The 21,177-nt window shown below is 44.4% G+C and overlaps 1 protein-coding gene across 4 annotated transcripts in view; it reads right to left on the bottom strand.

Moving 5' to 3' along the window:
* LOC126418623 (protein angel homolog 2-like) overlaps window positions 1–20,623 on the bottom strand; it is a 193,054-nt gene extending 172,431 nt beyond the window's left edge. The window contains exons 1-2 of one of the 4 annotated variants that reach the window (XM_050085467.1): window positions 20,438–20,623; window positions 19,731–19,817 (exon numbers count right to left, since the gene is read on the bottom strand). In XM_050085467.1, the coding sequence (XP_049941424.1) occupies window positions 19,731–19,817; window positions 20,438–20,495 (145 nt within the window). In that variant the 5' untranslated portion in view covers window positions 20,496–20,623. The other 3 variants (XM_050085469.1, XM_050085468.1, XM_050085466.1) reach the window with 3 other exon arrangements.
* Between the last annotated feature and the right edge of the window lie 554 nt (window positions 20,624–21,177).

Here is a 21,177-nt window from a genome sequence, read left to right as displayed (position 1 = left end):
TTTTTTCTGGCAATATACGTAATGATCATATGGGCTCGGTCATAGGTAAGGCTGGTGGAAGACTTCAATTCATTGGCAACATATAGGGAAAATGCAGTCAGTCTACACAGGAGACTGCTTACATACACTGTGTGATCAAAAGTATCTGAACACCCCCAAAAACACATGTTTCTCATATTAGCTGCATTGTGCTGCCACCTACTGCCAGGTACTCCACACCAGCGACATCAGTAGTCATTAGATATTGTGAGAGAGCAGAATGGGACACTCCACGGAACTCACAAACTTTGAATGAGGTCAGGTGATTGAGTGTCACTTGTGTCATACGTCTGTACACAAGATTTCCACACTCCTAAACATCCCTAGGCCCACTGTTTCTGATGTGATAGTGAAGTGAAAACGTGAAGGGACACACACAAACACAAAAGTGTACAGGCCGACCTCGTCTGTTGACTGACAGAGGATGCCGACAGTTGAAGAGGGTCGTAATGTGTAATAGGTAGACATCTATCCTGACCATCACACAGGAATTCCAAACTGAATCAGGATCCACTGCAAGTACAATGACATTTAGGCGGGAGGTGAGAAAACTTGGATTTCATGGTCGAGCGGCTGCTCATAAGCCATACATCACACCGGTAAATGTCAAATGGCGCCTCGCTTGGTATAATGAGTGTAAGCATTGGACGATCGAACAGCAGAAAAACATGTGGAGTGGCAAATCATGGTACACAATGTGGCGATCCGAAGGCAGGGTGCGGGTATGGTATGACGAATGTCCGGTGAACGTCATCTGCCAGCGTGTGTAGTGTGAACAGTAAAATTCAGAAGTGGTGGTGTTATGGTGTGGTCATGTTTTTCATGAAGGGGGCTTGCACCCCCTTGTTGTTTTGTGTGGCACTATTAAAGCACAGGCCTACATTGTTGGTTTAAGCACCTTCTTGCTTCCCACTGTTGAAGAGCAATTCAGGGATGGCGACTGCATCTTTCAACACGATTGAGCACATTATCATAATCTACAGCCTGTGGCGGAGGGGTTACACGACAATAACATCCCTGCAATGGACTGGCCTGTACAGAGTCCTGACCTTCATCCAACAGAACGCCTATGGGATGCTTTGGAATGCCAATTTCGTGCTCGGACTCACCGACCGACATCGATACCTCTCCTCTGTGCAGAACTGAGTGAAGAATGGGCTGCAATTCCCCAAGAAACCTAAGAAACTTTCCAGTACCTGATTGTACGTATGCCTGTAAGAGTGGGCAAACATGATATTGAATTCCAGCATCACCGATGGAGGGCACCACGAACTGTTAAGTCATTTTCAGCCGTGTGTCTAGATACTTTTGATCACACAGCGTATCAACTGTGTGTCCCGTCTTACAATACCGCTAAAGTTTTGGGGGCCCCGCCACACAGGACTAACAGGAGGATATCTAAGCTATAAAAAGAAGTGTGGAGGTCCCAGATTTGTTTGACTCACTTAAACAGTGGCATGAAAATGTTGATAAACTTCAATTGGCAGACACTTGAAGACGGGCAGTATTCTCCTGCAAAAACACACTTAAAAAGTTTTAAGAACTGACATTATGTATAAAGAATCTGAAGATATCCTTCAGTACAGTATGTACTGCTCCTGTGAGGAGTGTGAAGACAAGAGCACACAAACTGAAGCAGCAAGAATGATTACTTAAATGCCTGTGTGTGTGTGTGTGCGTGTGTGTGTGTGTGCCCCCCCCCCCCCCCCCCAACCCACAAACACACATTGCGTAAATAATCCCCTGTGATGTGGGCAAGCCATTTCTCCACACTATCCTGTGTGTGTGTGTGTGTGTGTGTGTGTGTGTGTGTGCGCCCCCCACCCACCCACCCACACACACACACACACACACACACACACACACACACACACAGAGGATAGTGTGGAGAAATGGTTTGCCCACATCACAGGGGATTATTTACGCAATGAATCTTTCATTCTTCATTGGAGTGTACATATTTTTGAAATTTCATGCCAGGTTAAAACTGGTTACACCATTTCTCTGCAGTATCCTATTTTCCAGGGATACCGGTGCAGCAGTGTATGCAGGAGAGTATTGCACATGTTTTTCTACTGACAAAGCAATGGATTGAGAGCAGCGGTGGAATGGGGTCAGATAAGTAATACTGCATAGTTTAGTGATTGGCAGAATACCTCTATGAGAGGAGTAAGGGGGATAGTGGGAAGGATCTTATTTTACAGCACAACGAAAGGTATTCAAAATCCTGGTGGAGAATCTTTGCTACTCCAGAGGAGGGAGGTTACATACTGTACCAGTATCTTTTGTTGTATGTGGAGAATGTATATACAGGGCTATTACAAATGATTGAAGCGATTTCATAAATTCACTGTAGCTCCATTCATTGACATATGGTCACGAGACACTACAGATACGTAGAAAAACTCATAAAGTTTTGTTCGGCTGAAGCCGCACTTCAGGTTTCTGCCACCAGAGCGCTCGAGAGCGCAGTGAGACAAAATGGCGACAGGAGCCGAGAAAGCGTATGTCGTGCTTGAAATGCACTCACATCAGTCAGTCATAACAGTGCAACGACACTTCAGGACGAAGTTCAACAAAGATCCACCAACTGCTAACTCCATTCGGCGGTGGTATGCGCAGTTTAAAGCTTCTGGATGCCTCTGTAAGGGGAAATCAACGGGTCGGCCTGCAGTGAGCGAAGAAACGGTTGAAAGCGTGCGGGCAAGTTTCACGCGTAGCCCGTGGAAGTCGACGAATAAAGCAAGCAGGGAGCTAAACGTACCACAGCCGACGGTTTGGAAAATCTTACGGAAAAGGCTAAAGCAGAAGCCTTACCTTCCATGCTGCCAGCACAACTGCACAGTCCTTTCCACATCCCTACTTCTGTCCTCTCCACTTTGCAACCCTCTCACCGACCCCCCCCCCCCTCACACACACACACACACACACACACACACACACACACACACACACACACACACACACACACACACCCCTTGACAATGATGCACCTAGAAGTCCTCTATCCTGTCCCATAGCATCCCTGCACACTCCCACAAGCAGGACTAGCATCTGGAGCCCCAACCAAGCAAATAACACTGCTCAACCAGGTGCACGGGCGTTAACACCCAGAAATGACAATGGCCGTGTGTGTGTGTGTGTGTGTGTGTGTGTGTGTGTGTGTGTGTCTCCAATAGCTAACAATATCTTGCAATTTTTTTTCATGTGCCTTTCTCAAATTGTTGTTATTCCATCTCTTAAAGCCAACAAGCCCCAATATATGGTAGATCACTTCAGATATTACATGTAATATGTAACTGATACCCATAACTGCTCTGAGATAGGGTAGCCTGGGGGTAATTTTCAGAGAATAATGTAACTTTTGATATAATTCTGATGCTCATTGCTTTTTTTTCCTAAGTATGCATTTTTTGTAAGTGATCTTCTCACATGACTAACTCTTACCTGGAGAAAATTCCATATTATTTCACATAAGACATTAAATTTCAAAAAAGGTTCCAATCACCCTTATGGAATACACATTCTAGCTAGGAGAAATTTTCTGATAGCCGCTTCCTGGATTAATGGTTGGCTGGATGATTGATTTGGGGCGAGGGGACCAAACAGTGAGGTCATCAGTCTCATCAGATTAGGGAAGGATGGGGAATGAAGTCTGCCGTGGCCTTATAAAGGAATCATCCCAGAATTTTCCCGAAACGATTTACAGAAATCACGAAAAACCTAAAACAGGATGACCGGACGTGGGTTTAAACCGCTGTCCTCCCGAATGTGAGTCCAGTGTGTCAACCACTGCGCCGCCTCGCTCAGTCCTGGATTATTTGAAGGACTCTTATTAGTACTAAATGTGATAACTGCAGGACTGAATGTTATTTGCCAAAACAATCTGCTGTAGAATTTATTACATAGTTATGAAACAATGTGCATTATTTGGGCAGAAACTAGTCTTATCAAGACAGTTAACACATTTCAGATCATCTTTTATACCCAGTCGCTCCATTAAGTCCTTCACCTAATCATATAATATATAAATCATGACTGGATTATTTGCAACATCTCTTCTGGTGAGGAGTAAGGGCTCTGCTTTCTTCACTGTCAAAATCACTGTGTTTTAACTTTTGGAAGCAGACTTTCCTGGCCTGTTATTGGTAAAAGAAGTATGAATGTTGTGCTCAGCCACACACATTTTTATAGCATCTTTCACTTCCTTTTATTAGTCCAGATCCCTCTTTGGCACACATTTCAGTGAGTCTGCTAGTTCCGCTTCTTCATCTTCTGGAATAAATGGCTTCTTTCCAGTTGTGCTACTTCCTAGTCCTTTGAGATGTGAAAATAACAAGTCCTTTTTTAGTCCATATTTCTTGACATAATTACAATGAGATTCTCAGCAATTTTTGACAACTTTTCTCTTGAGAAATATATATATATATATATACATAAAGGACATGAATGACCACAACCACAAGGAACCCTTTTTTTTTAGGGGGGAGGGGGGGGGGTACCAGTTTTGGTCTGTTTTAGACCATCTTCAGACCTACCACTATGACGGTAGGTGTCAGTAAAAGCAGGTGCTCTGATGCCACAAATGCTTTTTTTGGGGGGGTTCCAGTTTTGGTCTGTTTTAGACCATCTTCAGACCTACCACCATGACAGTAGACAGTGTCAGTAAAAGCAGGTGCTCTGACGCCATGAATGGTAACTGCTCACTGTTGTGGAGTCATAGTGCCTGCTCGTTTACCGCCACCATCCATCATCATTGTGGCAGGTCTGACGATGGTCATTAAAAAAAGAAGTTTCTTGTGATTGCGACTGTTCATGTCCACTTTTAAGTAAAACTGAGATTTTCTTTCTATTCTGCAGTTGCTCTTAGTAGATGGACCAATGGGTAGGGTATAGGCTACCTTTCTTGATGTACATTAAATCATTTTTTTACAATAATTGACACTTTTTTTAAAAAATGAATCAAACTTTATCTTGTGTGACCACTCACTATGCGCCACCTGAAAATTATCTCAAAGCATATGAAAAAATCTCTAGTTTATTTTTTCCAGAAATTTCCTCCTCTGCGCCACTAATATCTATGAAATTTAAATCTTACTTAGTTAGCTGTTACTGTAATACAATGGAAAATTAAAATTGGAAGTTGATGAAATTTTATATCAATTTCTTGCTACATTTTCTACACCAATACTGCTGGAAACATATTAGGGAACTAATTCCATTCACAACATATACAACTGCATGAGAAAGACTGTTGTCAAAGAAAAGTAATTTGATAAAAATTCAGATTTCTGTAGGAGTGATGAGGCTTCCCCTTAAATTACCTCAAGCTACCCTACCACTGATAACAGAAAATCACCCCTATGCACAATGATTTTCACTGTTCGATAATAATAAACTGGCCCTCTTCTAGCTAATGTTGCAGAATCCTAACATATTCTGATTTCTGCATCTACACCTATTCTCCACAGGCCACCTTAAGAGTATCGTGTCACTTCCCCATTTTCCTATATCAGTCGCGAATGATTCATGGGAAGAACAATTGTGATGAGCCTCTGTATACGCTCAAATCTCTCAATTTTATCTTGATGGTCTTTTCGCGATGTATACATAGGAGGAAGCAAAATATTGGCCGACTCTTCTAGGAACATCCTTTCTATGAATTTTAACAGTAAACCTTTCCATAATGCAGAATGCCTTTCTCGTAGTATCTGTCACTGAGCTGGCTGAGCATCCTCAGGATATTTTACCAAATGAATCTATAAAGAAAAGTGTTGCACTTCTTTGGGTCTTGTCTATTTCCTCTGTCACTCTTATTTGGGATGGATTCCAGACTGTTGTTGTTGTTGTGGTCTTCAGTCCTGAGACTGGTTTGATGCAGCTCTCCATGCTACTCTATCCTGTGCAAGCTTTTTCATCTCCCAGTACCTACTGCAACCTACATCCTCCTGAATCTCTCTCTCTCTCTCTCTCTCTCTCTCTCTCTCTCTCTCTCTCTCTCTCTCTCTCTCTCTCTTTTTTTTTTTTTTTTTTTTTTTTTTTTTTTTTAGGGCGCAAAACTTCTATGGTCATTAGCGCCCAGCCCGTGACGTAGGAAACAGGAAAAAAACGAAATTTAAAACCAGCAGCAATGGGAGCAAAGTCATAAAATTTGAGAAACTAAAGGCAGAAGGAATGCTTAAAAATCCACTATAGAAAGGGGTTTCTCGTCCCCCCAAAAAAAAAAATTTCAAATGACTGATGTCATTTCACTGTCACTAATAAACTGGAGAACGCGGTCGGCTGAGCGCGTGTCATCTGCTAAAATCGACGATAGATCAGGCGATAGCTGTAGACGGGAGCGTAACGGCTAAAAAGACAGTGCCCTATCCGGAGTCTAGCTAAAATTACCTCCTCCCGACGACGCGTTCGGGAGGAAGAGGTCCAAGCGCAAGGAAGGGCTTTCACTTCCCGCAATTTATTATGGGGAAGTGTTGACCAATGCGCATGCCATAAATGAGCAACTTGGCGACATAAACCGCTCCGTAGATCGGTAATGGGAAGCGACTGAATAGCTGGCCGAGGAAGAGAGACTGCAGCCTTGGCCGCTATATCGGCCGCCTCATTTCCACAGATACCAGCGTGTCCCGGGAGCCAGAGGAACGCCACCGAGACGCCCCCCAGGTGGAGCAAGCGCAGACAGTCCTGAATCCGGTGGACCAGAGGGTGCACAGGGTAAAGAGCTTGGAGACTTAGGAGAGAGCTGAGAGAATCTGAGCAGATTACGTACTGTATCCGCTGATGGCGGCGGATGTAGCGGACAGCCTGGAGAACAGCGTAAAGCTCCGCAGTATAAACCTAACACTGGTCGGGAAGCCGAAAGTGATTTGGGGTGTCGCCAACAATATAGGCACTCCCTACACCTAACGATGTTTTCGAGCCGTCGGTGTAAATAAATGTGGCGTCCGTCATTTGTGCACATAGAGCAGCAAATGCCTGACGGTAAACAAGTGTAGGGGTACCATCCTTGGGAAATTGACATAGGTCTCAGAGCAAGTTGATCCGGGGACGGAGCCAAGGCGGTGCTGTACCCCAAGTTGTCAAGAAGGTTTTAGGAAAGCGGAAGGAAAGAGAATGGAGCAGTTGACGGAAGCGGACTCCCGGGGGTAGTAGGGAGGAGGAGCGGCCTGCATACCCTACATCAAAGGAGGCGTCGAAAAAAAGGTCATGGGCTGGATTAGCAGGCATGGAAGACAGATGGCTAGCATAACGACTCAGAAGGACTGCCCGCCGATTGGACAGCGGAGGTTCAGCAGTCTCAGCATAAAGGCTTTCCACAGGGCTGGTGTAAAAAGCTCCAGACACTAAACGTAATCCACGGTGGTGGATAGAGTCGAGACGCCGAAGAATAGACGGCCAGGCAGAGGAGTAGACTATGCTTCCATAATCCAATTTCGAGCGCACTAAGGCGCGATAGAGGCGGAGAAGGACCACTCGGTCCGCTCTCCAGGAGGTACCATTCAGGACACGGAGGGTGATAAGGGAACGCAGACAGCGAGCCGAAAGATAGGAAACGCGGGAGGACCAGCACAGTTTTCTGTCAAACATAAGACCCAAGAATTTAGCGACGTCGGAAAACGGAAGGTTGACAGGACCTAGATGTAAGGAGGGCGGAAGAAACTCCTTACGTCGCCAAAAATTAACACAAACGGTCTTACTGGGTGAGAAACGGAAGCCGGTTTCGATGCTCCACGAGTGGAGGCGATCGAGACATCCTTGAAGACGTCTTTCAAGAAGGCTGGTCCGTTGAGAGCTGTAGTAGATCGCAAAATCGTCCACAAAGAGGGAGCCCGAGACATCAGGAAGGAGACAATCCATAATTGGATTAATGGCGATGGCAAACAGTACAACACTCAGCACGGAGCCCTGGGGTACCCCGTTTTCTTGGGAGAAAGTACGGGAGAGAGTAGTGTTCACCCGCACCCTAAATGTGCGCTCTGCCATAAATTCGCAAAGAAAAAGGGGCAGCCGGCCCCAAAAGCCCCAAGAGAACAATGTGCGGAGGATGCCTGTCCTCCAACAGGTATCGTATGCTCTCTCCAGATCAAAAAATATTGCTACCGTTTGGCGTTTCCGGAGAAAATTGTTCATGATATAAGTGGAGAGAGCAACAAGATGGTCAACTGCAGAACGATGCTTTCAGAATCCGCATTGGGCTGGTGTTAAAAGACTGCGGGATTCCAGCCACCAAGCTAAACGGTGATTCACCATACGCTCCAAAACCTTACAGACACTACTCGTGAGAGAAATGGGGTGATAACTAGAGGGGAGATGTTTGTCCTTTCCAGGTTTCGGAACGGGAACGACAATAGCTTCCCGCCATCGCCTGGGAAAGGTACTGTCGGTCCAAATTCGATTATAAAGGCGAAGGAGGTAACGCAGACTATGGGTTGATAAATGCAGCAACATTTGGACATGGATACCATCCGGTCCTGGGGTGGAGGAGCGAGAAGAAGAGAGGGCATGTTGGAGTTCCCGCATGGAGAAAACAGTATTGTAGCTTTTGTGATTTTGAGAGGAGAAAGCAAGCTGTCGCACTTCCGCTGCACGTTTCTTCGGGAGAAACGCTGGCGGGTAATTTGAAGAACTCGAAATCTCAGCAAAGTGCTGACCCAACGAGTTAGAAATTGCGACGGGGTCCACTAAGGTATCATGCGCGACAGTGAGCCCAGAGACCGGGGAGAAACTAGGCACGCCTGAGAACCGTCGAAGCCGACTCCAAACTTCCGAGGAGGGAGTGAAGGTGTTAAATGAGCTAATAAAGAATTTCCAGCTTGCCTTCTTGCTATCGCGGATGACGCGACGGCATCGCGCACGGAGCTGCTTATATCGGATACAGTTGGCCAAAGTTGGATGGTGACGGAAAATGCGAAGAGCACGTCGCCGCTCACGTATTGCGTCACGGCATTCCTCGTTCCACCAAGGAACTGGGGGGCGCCGGGGCAATTCGGAGGTGCGTGGTATTGAACGTTCCGCAGCTGTGAGAATAACGTCGGTAACATGTGTGACCTCATCGTCGACGCTGGGAAAGCGACGGTCATCGAATGTCGCTAGAGACGAAAAAAGTGTCCAATCGGCTTGGGCAAACTTCCAGCGTCGCGAGCGCATATATGGCAGTTGAGGCTGCAGTCTAAGAACACATGGAAAGTGGTCACTCGAGTGTGTATCATCAAGGGCGAATCATTCGAAGCGCCGAGCTAGCGGAACAGTACCGACCGCAAGGTCCAAATGAGATAAATTTGTCATGGAGGCAGACAAAAATGTGGGGACCCCAGTGTTGAGGCAGACTAGATCCGCTTGGTGGAAGACGTCTAGCAATAGTGAGCCACGTGGACAAGGATGCGGAGATCCCCAAAGCGGGTGGTGGGCATTGAAGTCCCCAACCAGCAAATAGGGGGGTGGAAGCTGATCAAGAAGATGAAGGAGATCAGCTCGTGCCATTGGTGTGGACGATGGAATGTATACCGTACAAAGAGAGAACGTGTATCCAGAAAGGGAAAGACGGACGGCGACAGCTTGGAAGGAACTGTTTAAGGGGAGTGGGTGATAATGGAGAGTATCATGGAGCAGAATCATGAGTCCTCCATGGGCTGGAGTGCCTTCAATAGAGGGGAGGTCATATCGGACGGACTGAAAATGAGGGAGAACAAAGCGGTCATGGGGACGCAGCTTTGTTTCCTGAAGACAGAAGATGACTGGCGAGTAGGATCGTAAGAGGATCGACAATTCATCCCGATTGGCTCGAATGCCGCGGATATTCCAGTGGATAATGGACATAGGGTGAACAGGAAATGGAGGAACGTGACCAAGGGTGCTGTCAACTCAACGACTGCTCAGAGCTTGCGACCGACAGCATGGAATGGCATTCAGTCGAAGGCAGAAGATCCTGATCCATAGGTTGGTCAGGAGCAGCTCCTGCCACCAGCGATCGGCCGGTTGACCGGCCACCAGCAGTGCGCCTCGGCGACACAGAAGACGGCCGAGGGCGATTTCCGCCAGGTGGTGCTGTAGATGGGACATGCCTTGGCGGAGAAGGAGAGGAACTGTGTTTCTTCGTAGCCTTTTTGGAAGTATGATGTTTAGATGAAGGAGGAACCGATGGTTGTGAAGTTGCGGTACGTAAAAACTCTTCACGAGAATGCTCTTTTTTCGAAGACTTGGTGTCTGACTTTTGGGCTCGAGATTTAGCAGAACCCGACGAAGGGTGAGCCATTGAGTGGGCAGGCGAAAGTGGTGAGGTTGAACGGGCGATCTTTGCGCTGGCCGATCTGACGACCGTGGTACTAAAGGTGAGGTCGCAAGTCTGCGTGGCCGCCTCCTTTGTTGGCCGAGGAGAAGCAAGGACAGTGCTGTATTTTCCTTTCTGAGGCACGGTGGGCTGTCGACTGGCGAATAATTTTCGAGCAGCAAAGGTCGACACCTTTTCCTTCACTCTTATTTCCTGGATGAGCTTTTCGTCCTTAAAAACGGGGCAATCTCGAGAGGAAGCAGCGTGGTCACCCATACAGTTGATGCAGCGAGGGGATGGAGGTGGACAAGCACCCTCATGGGCATCCTTGCCACACGTAACACATTTGGCCGGATTTGAACAGGACTGGCTGGTGTGATTGAACCGCTGACATCGATAGCAACGCGTAGGGTTTGGGACATAAGGGCGAACGGAAATTATCTCATAGCCTGCTTTGATTTTTGATGGGAGTTGAACTTTGTCAAATGTCAAGAAGACAGTGCGGGTTGGAATGATGTTCGAGTCAACCCTTTTCATAACCCGATGAACAGCCGTGACGCCCTGGTCAGACAGGTAGTGCTGAATTTCTTCGTCAGACAATCCATCGAGGGAGCGTGTATAAACGACTCCACGCGAGGAATTGAAGGTACGGTGCGGTTCCACCCGGACAGGGAAGGTGTGGAGCAGAGAAGTACGCAGCAATTTTTGAGCCTGGAGGACACTGTGTGTTTCTAACAACAGGGTGCTATTCCGTAATCTGGAACAAGACTTTACAGGACCCGCAATTGCGTCGACACCTTTCTGAATAATGAAAGGGTTGACCGTGGAAAAGTCGTGACCTTCGTCAGACCAAGAAACAACAAGGAACTGTGGCAACGATGGAAGAACCGTCTGTGACTGAGACTCAGTGAACTTACGTTTGTGAGCAGACATAGTGGAAGGTGAGGAAACCATTGCGGAAGAATCCCCCATGATTACCGGCGTCTCCGATGGCGCGCTCCTCCCTTGTGGGGGCCCTCACCTCAGGTCACACCTCCCGACCAACGGACGGAGGGACCAATCGGCACTTTCGGAAGGTATCAGCTCGGGTAATCACCCCTCCCTGGGCCTGGCCGTTACCAGGGGGTACGTACGTGTCCTACCTGTCTACCCGGAGCGGGGAATTACGCGTTACCCCGTCACCGGCTACGCATGGAAGTGCGTGGGTCGGCCTTCAGACACGCACAGGGAGGAAAAAAGAGAAAGGGAAAGGAAAGAAGAGGGGGTCTCAAACGCCGCCGCGGAGAAAAGGGCAAGGAGAAGAGGGAAGGAAAAGAGAAGGACAGAGGAAGGACGAGGACTTGTAAGTGTAGGAAGCAAGTAATTTTGAAAAGTTTCGATCGTCCGTCTCCGGACGTAGGCACAAACCATACTCCCAGAGGGGGAGAAAGGGAAGGAAAGAGCCAGAGGTGAGGGGGGGGGGGGGGCGAAGATGGGGGACGGGGAGGGAGGCGGAAAGGGAAGGGAAGGTATGCAGCCCGGAAAGGAAGGAGGGCCACATTAGCTCGGGGTCCCGTGCTCGCTACGCACGTGTCCACAAAAGAGTTGTGGACCCCCTGGTGGGACCCTCCTGAATCTGCTTAGTGTATTCATCTCTTGGTCTCCCTCTACGATTTTTACCCTCCACGCTGCCCTCCAATACTAAATTGGTGATTCCTTGATGCCTCAGAACATGTCCTACCAACCGATCCCTTCTTCTGGTCAAGTTGTGCCACAAACTTCTCTTCGCCCCAATCCTATTCAATACTTCCTCATTAGTTATGTGATCTACCCATCTAATCTTCAGCATTCTTCTGTAGCACCACATTTCGAAAGCTTCTATTCTCTTCTTGTCCAAACTATTTATCGTCCCTGTTTCACTTCCATACATGGCTACACTCCATACGAATACTTTCAGAAATGACTTCCTGACACTTAAATCAATAATGGATGTTAACAAATTTTTCTTCTTCAGAAACGCTTTCCTTGCCATTGTCAGCCTACATTTTATATCCTCTCTACTTCCAGACTGATGAGCAATATTCATGTTTTGTAAGCTACTTCCTTTGTTGGCAGACTACATTTTCTGAGGATTCTTCCAATGAAAATCAATCGGGCATCTGCCTTACCACGATTAATTTTGGGTCGACAGAAGCACCCGATCCCACGCGTCAGCTTTGACCCGTGACGTACGGGTGTTGCCGTGTGTGACATCATGACGGCGCGGAGTTTGGTTTGTGAGTGTGGCGTGTTTGTAGATGTCGTCGTGTTGTGGTATGTTCAGGGTTTTCGTTTGTGAAGTGTAATGGGCTCAGTTTGCTTTTGCTCATTATCCAGAATTGTTAGTGTTGGCTGTGTTTGTAGTGGAATTCGTTTCAGTGAGTTAACGATTTTGTGTGAAGGTTAATTTAGTGTTGTTCGCTGTACATCGTGTGGTAATTTTAGTAAAATTAATCAGTTGTTGTTTTTGTTCATGAATGGATATGACGGATAAAATTAACAGAGTGCAGGTCAAGGGAAGTGTTCGATCCCAATATGTGGCTGTGTATGTTGATATTGGTATCGGGAGATGTTTTTGAGCTATATAGGTGAAGGGGAGTGTTTGATCCTAATTTATGGGATCGGGAGCTGCTGTTGAGCTATATAGGTCAAGGGAAGTGTCCGATTCCAGATGATATTGTGTTTAGTGGCATATGGGGAGTTTAGTGATGTCGGTTTTTTCCGTCATTTTGTGTGGTTTTGTATGGGGGTGGGTGTCTAAATTTGTTTATATTTAGTTTGCCCCCACCCAAAAACACCCCATTTCCCGCGCTTGTCCCGTTAGTGTCATTAGACTTTTTGTGGAAAGTGTGTGTGTTTGATTCTCGATTTATTTTTGTCATAATGTGTACGTACCGGCTTTATATGCGCCATATTGGAATCGTGGTTTATGGTCATTTCCGCCATATTTGTGACGTCATGGGTCAAAGCAGATGGGCGGGATCAGACGCTTCCGTATATCTTTAATTTTATGTGGTAATTCCATTTTAAATCACTCTGTATATATAAGCCTACATATTTCAAAGTAGTAACTGCTTCCAGTGATCGTTCTGCAATTGTTAATCATACAATTGGTCTCTCTATCTGTGTATTCACAATATGTTTACTGCCACTCCCTGCACCGAGCACAGATTCTCTGCAGGTCTTCCGCCATTCTGCTGCACTTTTCTAGGGTTGCGAAAGCATTAGTCATGAAAAGCCTCATGGAACTTCTGACATTATCCACTAGGTCATTCACATATAGGCCTATTGTGAAAAGTAATGGTCCAATAATACTCCCCTGGGGCATGCCCTAAGTTAACTTTTACGTCTTGAGACTTCTCTCTGTTCAGAACGACATGATGCATTCTGTCTGTTAGAAACTCTTTAATCCAATTACACGTGTGATATGATAATCAGCACACTCATTATGTTCATTGAGTGGCAGTGCAGAACTGTATCAAATGCCTTCCAGAAGTCCAGGAACACAGCATCTATCTGGATGCCTGTATATACTGCTTTCCGGGTCTCGTGGATAAACAGAGCTAGCAGGGTTTCCTACAATCATTGTTTTTGGAACCCTTGTCAATTCCTATGGAGGAGATTTTCAGTCTCCAGAAATATCATTATATTCATGTGGTTTGCTTAGTGGAGCAAACAGCTTTGTTTGTGGAATGAGAATTCTACATTATGTAATTGACAGCTGTTAATTGTTTACCATGCATATTCTACATCAGTTATTAGATATGGGGTAATGTTTCAGCTAGTTATAAAAGCAAACCACCTCAGAGGGCACAACCTACAGGAAATATTACACTGGGCAACAACCAAAAAAACGTCATGGGTTTCTCAGCTGATTTAGACTAATTTTGGTGTTCTGAGTCCGAATATCACATTGATTTTGCTCTATCAGGTCAACTTTTTGAGATACAGCCATAGGCCTACATGACCATTTTTCCCTGAAATGTAAGCCTTTTTATAGGCTTCAATATGCTAATATTAGGGGTTTTAAGGGGATTATTCAGGACATATGAAAACAAAAGAAGCCTTTAAGATTGTAACAGTTAATCATTCCAATAGATGCCTTTTTTTCTTACTATAGTATAAAATTTATTCTAATTTTTATCGTCTGACAGTCAACTGCATATTTCTATTACTATTTCAGATTGATATGGCTTCTGCGCGACGTTCATGCATGAATAATCCAGATGTTTTCTGCTACATCTGCGGAGAATACACACTTTCAGTGGACAGGAAGAACATCACGGGATTTGTGAAGAACGCCTACCAGGCTTACTTTCATGTCAAGCTGGGTGACCAAGATAAGCCCTGGGCACCGCACACGGTCTGCAAGAAGTGCGTGGAATACCTCCGGCGGTGGACGAAGGGCACGAAAACTTCACTGAAGTTTGGGATTCCGATGGTTTGGAGGGAGCCCTTTGACCATGCATCGGATTGTTACTTCTGCGCCATCAATACTACTGGCATCAACCGGAAGAATCGGCACAGCCTCCAGTACCCCGACCTTCCATCTGCCCGCCGTCCAGTTGCTCGCTGCGAAGAAATTCCTGTACCAGCGTTCACAGAGCTTCCTAACATCGACGACGAGGCCACCACTGCAGACGAGGGAGGATATATAGCAGATGAGGAGTATGAAGCACAAGATGGTCGGCAGCTCTTTTCACAATGTGAGCTTAATGATCTTGTTCGGGATCTCAGCTTGTCGAAGACTTCATCCGAGCTGTTGGCCTCCAGACTCAAAGAGAAAAATCTACTTGGCGAGGACGCGCGTATCACTTTCTTTCGTAGAAGGCATGAGGACTACATGGGTTACTTCTGCCAGGAGGAAGACCTAGTGTACTGCCGAGATGTCGCCGGTCTTCTTGTTAAACTCGGGGCTCCTACATACGATCCGAGAGATTGGCGACTCTTTATTGACAGCTGCAAGCGCTCTTTGAAGTGTGTGCTCCTCCACAACGGGAACGAGTTCGCCTCAATCCCTCTTGCTCACTCCACAACTCTCGTAGAGAAATATGAAGCAGTGAAGTACGTGCTCGACAAAATCCAATATGAGCAGCACCAATGGATCATCTGCGTCGACTTCAAGATGGTGAACTTTCTACTTGGTCAGCAGTCCGCGTTCACGAAATACCCATGCTTTATATGTATGTGGGACAGTCGAGACAGAGCCCAGCACTATGTAAAGAAAGTGTGGCCGCCACGAGAGCAGTTAGTACCTGGTGCGAGAAACATCATAAACGAACCTCTTGTTGACCGGGAGAAGATATTGATCCCACCGCTACACATGAAGCTTGGGTTAATGAAACAGTTCACACATGCTCTGGACAAGGATGGGAGGTGCTTCCACTACCTGTGCCGAGCCTTTCCGCGACTGACCATTGAGAAGCTGAAGGCCGGCATTTTCGATGGGCCACAGATACGGCAGCTCATAAAGGACACAGAGTTCGAAAACTCCATGAACACGTTAGAGTGCGCCGCGTGGAAATCGTTTGTGCAGGTGGTGAACAACTTCCTGGGGAACACGAAGGCAGCAAACCACGCCAGACTCATCAGCAGCATGATAGAGGCCTTTCAAAAGCTCGGGTGTTTGATGAGTATAAAGATGCACTTCCTGTACTCACACATGGAGAAGTTTCCTGAAAACCTTGGGGCGATGAGAGACGAGCAGGGAGAAAGGTTCCATCAGGACATGCGCCAAATGGAGGATAGGTACCAGGGGAGGTGGGACGCAGTCATGATGGCAGACTACTGCTGGATGCTGAAGAGAGACAACCCAGCAGCCGCTCACAAACGGGAATCGAAGAAACGCCGATTCATGCCGTGAACTCTGAACTTTTGTGTCACGTAACGCTCATTGTTATACTAATATTATGATAAATATGCTTATTTAATTTGATGGAGTAAATAAAAACTTAATGAATTTGCATACGTTGACTTTTATTTCTTGAGGAAAACGGAAAAAATCTTCCGGGGTTTCTCAGCAGATGATACAAAGAAATTTGTTTTTTTACGAAAAATCGATTTTTAAAAATTTCTGTAGCAAAAAATCCTGACCTGATAGAACAAAACCAAGGTCATTTTCGGACTCAGGGCATCAAAATTAGTCTAATTCAGCGGGAAAACCCTAGACTTTTTAAAAAAAAATCTTTTTTTGTTGCCCAGTGTTATCAGACCTATGGTGGGAACAAACAACAGGCAATGATGCAAAACATTATTCAAAAGAACTCCTTTTATGTTTTAGCAGGAAATACTTCTCTTTGAGCTAAAATACCAACTTTTCGAAGGAAATTCTTTTACACATGCTTATGGACCAAGGCACAGGTCATACAATATGCTGCCTTGCTAGACTTAGACTGTTTGAAAATACCCTGCATTACATAGCTTTGAAGCTTAGTAAGAAAATACGGTCCAATTTCAAGGATTGTGAGCTAAAAACTAGAGAAGCGAACACTGAACAGTATGTAAAAAGCTCTCTCTCTCTGAGTGTGTGCAGGATGCAGGTGATCAGACAGGATGTGTATGTATGTGTCACCTGTCAGAGTCTATCTAGACTTATCAGGGTTCCCATATCTCTCCTCTTGCACACGTTCCATACCGTTTCAGAGCCTCCACCAGCTTCAGCAGTCCCCTGCTGAAACGTGGGATCCATGGATTCATGAGGTTGTCTCTATACCGATACACATCCATCCACTCCATACAATTTGAAACGAGACACTTCTGACTAGGCAACATGTTTCCAGTCATCAACAGTCCAATGTTGGTGTTGACAGGCCCAGGCAAGGCATAAAGCTTTGTGTCATGCAGTCATCAAGGGTACACGAGTGAGTCTTTGGTTTCGAAAGCCCATATCGATGATGGTTACCATAACTACATCCTCGCCAGTCGTGACCGAACAGAATGCATCAATTACAAAGCTAAGACTACACAAGCATCAGTACACAACAACAAATTACCAAAAGTATAGTACAATACCTTACATATCATTAAGTAATTTTTTTCCAACTATGGGCTCACTAAACAGTAACTGATATCATAAAGAAGTGTACTGTTTAGACATTCAAATTTGCTGTTTCAGTGTCAAAGAATTCATTCAAACAGAATAGAGGTTGATGCAATTTTGTCATATGATGACATGTTGGAGACCGTGGCTGTTTTTGAAGACAAATGTTGATCGTGTTAGGACAGCAACCAGCCACAAATTTACTTTGAGTTCCTTTATTCAAAGGAAACCGTTACCAGTTTCGAATCGTTGCGATTCATCATCAGACGGTTTACACGCTTTCTTTTTACATTTGGTGCGTTTTTTACAGATTAATTGTCCTAAAATATAAATAAAACACAATTACAAACACGCCACACACAGATGGTTGCGTTGCAGATTTTCGTTGCATGTGTCTTACGTGAAACGTCGGTTTCGAGTGATTGTTTCTATAACGTTCATCCAATCGATGTAAATGCATTCCCACTCCATCCTCGTTGTTGCACACGTAATAGTTCTCACTGTACACTTTAGATTTGTCACTGAGTTCATTCCAACCACGCACCACATGTTTTGGTACATACAAAGAGCTTACAAACATATGGGTGTCACAGATGCTATGATATATCATAACATTTGACGATGATGTCCTATGTTTGGAAAGGATCATATATTCTTTTACAAAACTGTAATGTTTTTTACATTAGTGTAGAGAGATTGAATAGAGGTTTTTGGTGTAGGTTGTGCGACACTTTTCCCCAAAATTTCACCAATTCCAAGGACTGCATTGCAGTTTGTAGATGACTGCAGGTTTTCATAGCAGCCTACGCACTGCTGGAAAAGTGTCAAGATTTCTCTTCACATACTAAGACATTTGAAGACATATTGACTGAAAATTATCACTCTTGTATGAGCGAAGATGTGTTTGCAGTTGCCCAGTTTCCTGTTTTACCACTTTCTTTAGTGTAACAGTGCATTCTTGGAGACTGCAGGGTGACACTATAGCAACAGACCATAGCAGATATGACAGTGAATAATACAGGGCTACCATTAACAGATACTGACCATTTATCAAATGTTTCAGTTTTCTCACTTGGGATGTGACTGGTGAAAATTTCTTACACACATGTGCAGTGTGTTCATGCCATGTGAAATAGCAACAAAAGCCAGAATATCACAGCTTCAGTACAGTACAGGTAGCCTTTGTCATTGAGGCTAAAAACCATTTTTTTCACTGATTTTCATTTTGTTAATAACAAATCATTTTTACATCACATCATCAAACATAAGTTCTACTTCCCCTTCAACGTTGCAAGCAGTGATGCAGTCCCAGTACAATGTTGCTTCATCTTCAAATTGCAAGAATTGTCCACAAGAGCTTAAATCAAGTACAAAAGCTAGCAACAGGAGGGGGGCCACGACTGGTCTTCTGTTCACACGATATTGCCTTTCCCACAGCAATCTTTTGCATGGTAACCTGCATATGTGTTTGAGATGGGATAAATACACAGCCTAACCATGCAAATGAAAAACTGTATTAGCCTACTATTTTTCAACAGATGTGCGTTTTTTATTCACAACAAAACCTGCTGAAAAACTACGTTTATACGGATTACCCAGAAAGACTATACTGAAGTGAGTTGAAAGTAGGTCTAAGCAACTAACACACAAATATTTCAAAATGACTGAGCACAGCAATCTGTCGTGCTTTCCTTTCAGACTTTATTAAAGCAAATCTAGTTTTCGGCTAGTGCTGTGTATTATACATTAGTCTTGAATGAACTGTGATAGAAGCCCAAATAACAGGCCTGGGACATGTATTGAAACTATGAAATAGTGCACTGACAATGGCTGGGCACTAGCCGAAATCTAGATTTTCTACAATAAAGCCTGAGAGAAAAGGGCGACTGATTGCTGTGCCCCACTGAGTGCATTTAACATTCCTCATGGAAGGTAAGTTGACTCATGTGCCATACAACACATACAAATAAAAGTTCTGGCGTGCATTTTAGTAAATATAGAAGATAAATCCATCCAATAACTACAGCTAACATTTTATGATGTCATGAAATTCAAAGGCCGTAGAAATTCAGGAATCAGTTAAGTAATGGTAAGCTGTAACTCTTTAAGTCGACACTCGGATGAAAGAGAAAAAAACAATGAACTGCTTGTGAAATGAATTTGTTGGGCCAACCTGAACTTGCCGAAACATATGGGATCTGTAACTATCGATCATATTAAGTTTCGGGGACTGTATAATGATAAAATTAAACCATAATTTAAGCAGGCTATTCACGAGGCGAAGGCTCTCTCACACACCAAGAATAACAAAATCTGTACCGTACAACAAACAAATCAACAATGCACAGTACGAAAAGCGTATCTTACCTCTGCAGATGATACGTCGCTTTTTCTTTTTGCGCGTGTTGCACCTGGGCGTTGTATATGAATTGTAGGCACACGCCCGTACATACGCTGTCAAAAAGGCACTTTTTTGTATACGGTAGTTTACTGACGCTATTGTTCTACACAGATTCAATGCAAGGACCATGGATGTACCAACTAACACAAAATTATTCACTGTCAACGTGATTTTTAAAACATAGCAAACTTTTGATGTGGGGTGTTGACTGTTGTCACGTACTGCTTTAATTGTTCATATTCCCAAGCAATAATAGATATATCACGTAAGAGTCGGCGTCACTAATATCGTAACTGTCCAAAAATAGTTACATACGCGTAAAACTTAGCTAATAAAATTTTAGAGTCTTATTTTATGAATTAAAGTGGATAACGTTTTTGATGAATAACGAGTCAGCTACAAACTCCCATCCAAATCGCTAGTGATTGTCCGTGGAAGCACTAAGTTATACACAGAATCACAGGACGGTAAACGAAGTCCATATTCAAGCCAAAAATGAAATAAAACAGGAGAGTCCGATCTCTCAAGTACTGACTGACAGTGTGCTCGTAACTACTCGCCGTTCAATCCTCTAAAATAAACTGTCATCGATACCGATTTACTTGGAAACTAGTCAAAGACGTTGCAAAACCGTAGAACTAAATATGTAAAGTTTGAACTGCATTAAACCAACCTGACTGCAGAAACGCGGCAATATAAAAAGGTAAATATGGGTGAACAGTCCATTCCATACTGTACAACTAGAATTTAACGAAGAACAAAAAATTTAACACATTGTTTACAAACATCTTTTCAGAGACTCATCCCAACATATATGGTCAAAGACTGCATCATGTAGTTAATACTGTAGTTATAGGCAGTTTGGATAGACGCCACGAAAGGCGCAGATGAAAAGCGTTGAGTCGATTCGTGACAGAAGAACTCTGCGAAATCCAGGCAGCTGTATTAGATACTTGGTATTGGCACGATAGAAAACTTTAAGATTTTAGTTGCTAATTATCAAGATGTCAATAAATGTCTCAGAATATATAAAGAGAAATCTGCAGAAGAAACATGTTCTAAAACAATACACTGAAGGTAGGCACTGAGCGTAAAGGGACCTGACAGTCTGACAAAATCGAAATGGATAGTGCAGTATTGTAGACAAATTTTCCTTGTAAGTGAGTCACCATCGGTAAGATTTGTTTAATTTATTTCTTTATGATTCTTGAAGCATCCGACCCAAAGCTTCTTCGCTATGGGACAAGTCACAACATATAATTTAAGAGTTGAAGAAATAGTCGAAAACGAGATATGTTCGATAATAAATTTTTATAAACAATACAGATAAGCAAAGTTTTTGAACTGTTTGACTGTCTGATTATTTTCTACTTTTCCATCTTAGATTATATTTTGCAAATTATGCCTACTTAA

Source organism: Schistocerca serialis, chromosome 9, assembly GCF_023864345.2.
Source record: "Schistocerca serialis cubense isolate TAMUIC-IGC-003099 chromosome 9, iqSchSeri2.2, whole genome shotgun sequence".
NCBI classification, from domain to species: Eukaryota; Metazoa; Arthropoda; class Insecta; order Orthoptera; family Acrididae; genus Schistocerca; species Schistocerca serialis.
The sequence above is the reverse complement of the archived record's forward strand: the minus strand, read 5'-3'. Positions and strand labels throughout refer to the sequence as shown.